This window comes from Zingiber officinale, unplaced genomic scaffold (assembly GCF_018446385.1).
Source record: "Zingiber officinale cultivar Zhangliang unplaced genomic scaffold, Zo_v1.1 ctg164, whole genome shotgun sequence".
Classification (NCBI taxonomy): Eukaryota; Viridiplantae; Streptophyta; class Magnoliopsida; order Zingiberales; family Zingiberaceae; genus Zingiber; species Zingiber officinale.
Genome location: NW_024589855.1, coordinates 94,522 through 98,115, shown reverse-complemented (window position 1 = coordinate 98,115; position 3,594 = coordinate 94,522). Strand labels below are relative to the sequence as shown.

Sequence of the window (3,594 nt, the reverse complement as noted above, 5' to 3'; positions counted from 1 at the left end):
AAATTTTCTTGTAAAATTTTCTTCAGTATTTTTTGTTTCAGAAAAAAAACTTACGACACTCAAAAGGTGGAAACGATAAAATTCACCTGCAGTCGACTATTTTACTAAAATAAAATCCCCTGCCATTTCTTAGCAAAATTCAAGGAGAGATTTTTTTTTTTAAAAAAAAATCTGTATTATTTTAAATTTTTATCAAAAGAGTGTCTATTCTACTATTCTACCATATATAACTATTTGATTATCCTTTAACACTATTATCTCTCATTTAAAATTCTTATTAAATTTTTGAATCGGTTGGGTATGTTGTAACAGCTACGAAATCATAGTTGTTACATATGTTATCATAACTACAATTTTATAGTTGCTACAATATAAATAATGAGTTCTCTATTTTTTTTCACTTCTCTATATATTTAATTATATTCATTACAGTTTTTTCATTTTTATTTTTTAAAATTTTGATGATGATATATTTATTTCGATGCAAAATATATAGAAAAATCTTATTCTAATCTGCATAGATAATCTTAATCGTCGAGTTTACCTACCATTCATGTTTTGTAGTTACAATATAATTATAGTAACTATAATATAAGGCACTCTCCATTCATAATTTAGATGAAAAATTAAACAAAAATAATAATAAAATAATATGATAATTGTATCATTTTATAAAGGGAGCTGAACTTATAGGGTAGGACGTCTTTAGCATCAAGAAAAATAAAAATAGGAATGAAAAAAAGTCCACCAATATTTAAACCAAATTCTATAGTTTCTTAAATGTATAAATGGAAATTATTGCCTGAAAAAATGATAAATAATAAAAAATATAGAAGTTCAAATTTTTTCTCGGGCCAGGGCTTTTCCTCGGGCCAGGGCTTGATAAATTAGGTTCTACCCATCATCACAGCCATCATCAGTAGAGGCGGCGAAAGATAAACCCATCATCACAGCCAGTCTTCTTCGTCCCGAAAGATAAACTAGACAAACCCTAACGACTGCCCAGCAATGTCTATGACGGCGGCGACAGCGTTGCTTCGGCGGGCATCGTCCCATCTCGCTCGTGGACCTCGCCCTTTTCTTCCTTCCGTGTCATTCGACTGGCTTCTCATTCCGGAATCATCAGTAGAGGCGGGGCCACTCCCTGGTTTTTCTTCTCCCAGCTCGATGGAGCTCATGGCAGTCCCAAAAAAAAAGGCGCAGTCTCGTTTCTCTCCTCTTACTTTCTTATCCGTCTCCTTGCCCTTGCTCTCACATTTGATCGATTGTTCTTCTGATTTTTTGAGTTTTGTGGGTTTATTTACGTGTGTCTACTGTTGCTAATGACTCACTTTATAATTATCTGTTTGATGCCAAGCTTAGGAAAATAAAACATTTAAGTGGCAATTACTTGATAAAAGAGGCATTTCTTTATCTTTCATGAAAAATTCCAGTTTATTTTGATGTTTTTAGCTCGCTTGAGACTCCTTTTTTATGTTGATTATTTTTTGTTGTGGGCTTCGACAATTTGGTTGCTTCATTGTACTTTCTCAATCTGAAATCATAAGGCGTAATGGCAGCATCTAACTATGATGTTTGCAAACAGGTTTCTCCTCATAAAAGAGGGCTTCGGAATGGACCCAAGGCCCTTAAACCTGTTCCAGTGATCGTTCGTTGCAAGTAAGATCATTTGTGTTATGTTATTTACACATTTTCATGAATTTATCAATTATAGATGCAAGTTACTATTTTCCAATTCATTAACTCTAATGAGGTAACTCATAGGAATACTAAGAAAAATTTGACTTTTCAACGTCTTGAATTTTCCTTTTTTGTTACTTTTGTCTATTAGAAAGCATCCCTAAAGCTGATAGGAGTATCTCTTGATAGCTTGGAGGGGCAGTATGTTAATTACAGTTCAAAGACTGTGCCAGTAACTTTTTGTTTTGTTAAACTTTGAAGATTTCATCAATTGTGGATTATGTTAACAATCTGTAAATCTTATGATTAATTTTTGTTGATGGGTTCTGACTGCTTGTTTTGTTTCCAAGTTGAAATATTCTTGGTTATTTTACTTCTTGTCATGCATTTTGTATGTGCTATTTTTACCCAGACAGGGAAATTGGTGCTAATGTGGATTTATTTCTTTTAGGATGACCAATGGTGATTTTGTTTGAGTTTCAATAATATTGTCATTTTTTCCACTAAATGCGATATGTACCTTTGCAGGAGTTGTGGGCGAGTTAAGTTACCACACTACTACTGTTGCAGTGGAGAAGGGAAACAATAATATAACAAACTGATGGAATAAATGCAACATTGGACAGAAAGAAAACAGCTCAACTAAGAGCCTTTTTGCTAGTTGATGTTTTAAGCCTAAGAAGATTTTATTTCGTTCCTATTTAGTTGCAGGAACTCACAGAGTTCAAGTCTGGAAATGAAATTTTTATGAATATTTTCAAGAACCTAATTATAATATGGAAAAGTTATGAACTTCCAGATCGTGTTCAATTATCAATGAAAAGTTCTATTTTAAGACTGATATGTGCACAACTTACTTCCGTTCTTCTTGGTTAATGATGTTCATTGGCAAATGATGTGCGGAATGCTGTAACAGTTGAGCAGGCATATAGCTCATTTATAGTTGAGCTAAGTATGTGCGGACATGTAGATATAATTTCTTAAATGTTTGTGTATCATTAACTCAGTTTGAAGCAGTTATTGGAAAGTGCGTGTGTTTTGGATTATTTTCTTAACTGAAATGTAAAAGCACTCCAACTTGGTGTTTTGGGACCACATTATTAGCTGCATTTTTGTGTTGAAAAAGCAAAAAAAATTGTACCTGCAAACCTATAATCAGAATTAAGAACTGAAAGAATGTAGAATAGATGAATGTGCATGGTAGTGTTACTGGAAAACATAAATATCAGTTCATTTTTGATTTATTGTGTGTGCAGATGTGTAGATGAGTAGCATTTTGAAGCATCACCAACATTGACACCAAGTGCCTCACCAGGTCTTAATTACTACAGAATCTCCTACTGCATGTACTTTTTAGATGAGTTTTTCCTAGTTCTTCTCATCTCATGATGTATAGTTCCGGCCTTTTATACTTCTCATATTCAAATTTGCAAACCAGTAGCACTTTTTTATAAGAAAACAATAACAGTTGGTAATTGTCTGTGAAAATAACTTGTATCATGACCTGTCTTTATGTATGGTGCTGGTGCCCCTAATTTAAATTTGTATTGTGGACTTTTATTCCATTCAAACAAATGAAATAGCCGTAGTATTGTAGCTTAACATATGACATACCATATGTATCAGATAGATACTGATCTAACAATATGTTAACTGCTTTTCGTTCCCGGCCCATGTATCATGAACCTGCAGTTATCAGCTTTGATATCAAAATCAAAGTTTATCATCTTGGATATCAAATTTTAAGTGATCTGTGGCCTTAATGTCACTTTGTTATACCTGTTTATTTCTGAATTGATTCCGAGTTAATTTTCTGAAACTTCATTCAATTTTGGAAATTTGATTCTAGTTATGAAACTTGATTAGTTGTTAAATTTATGTCGGCTTCAGACTAAAAAACTTCATGGCATCCTC

The 3,594-nt window shown here is 32.9% G+C and overlaps 1 protein-coding gene across 2 annotated transcripts; it reads left to right on the top strand.

Moving 5' to 3' along the window:
- Window positions 1–918: 918 nt before the first annotated feature.
- LOC122036451 lies at window positions 919–3,237 on the top strand. 2 transcript variants are annotated; one of them, XM_042595764.1, is made up of 3 exons: window positions 919–1,197; window positions 1,586–1,659; window positions 2,937–3,237. In XM_042595764.1, the coding sequence occupies exons 1-3, from the start codon at window positions 1,009–1,011 to the stop codon at window positions 2,950–2,952; spliced, it is 279 nt and encodes a 92-aa protein (XP_042451698.1). In that variant the 5' UTR covers window positions 919–1,008; the 3' UTR covers window positions 2,953–3,237. The 2 variants fall into 2 exon arrangements, with proteins under 2 accessions (XP_042451698.1, XP_042451697.1); XM_042595763.1 differs by lacking the exon at window positions 2,937–3,237 and adding an exon at window positions 2,209–2,523.
- Window positions 3,238–3,594: the final 357 nt, after the last annotated feature.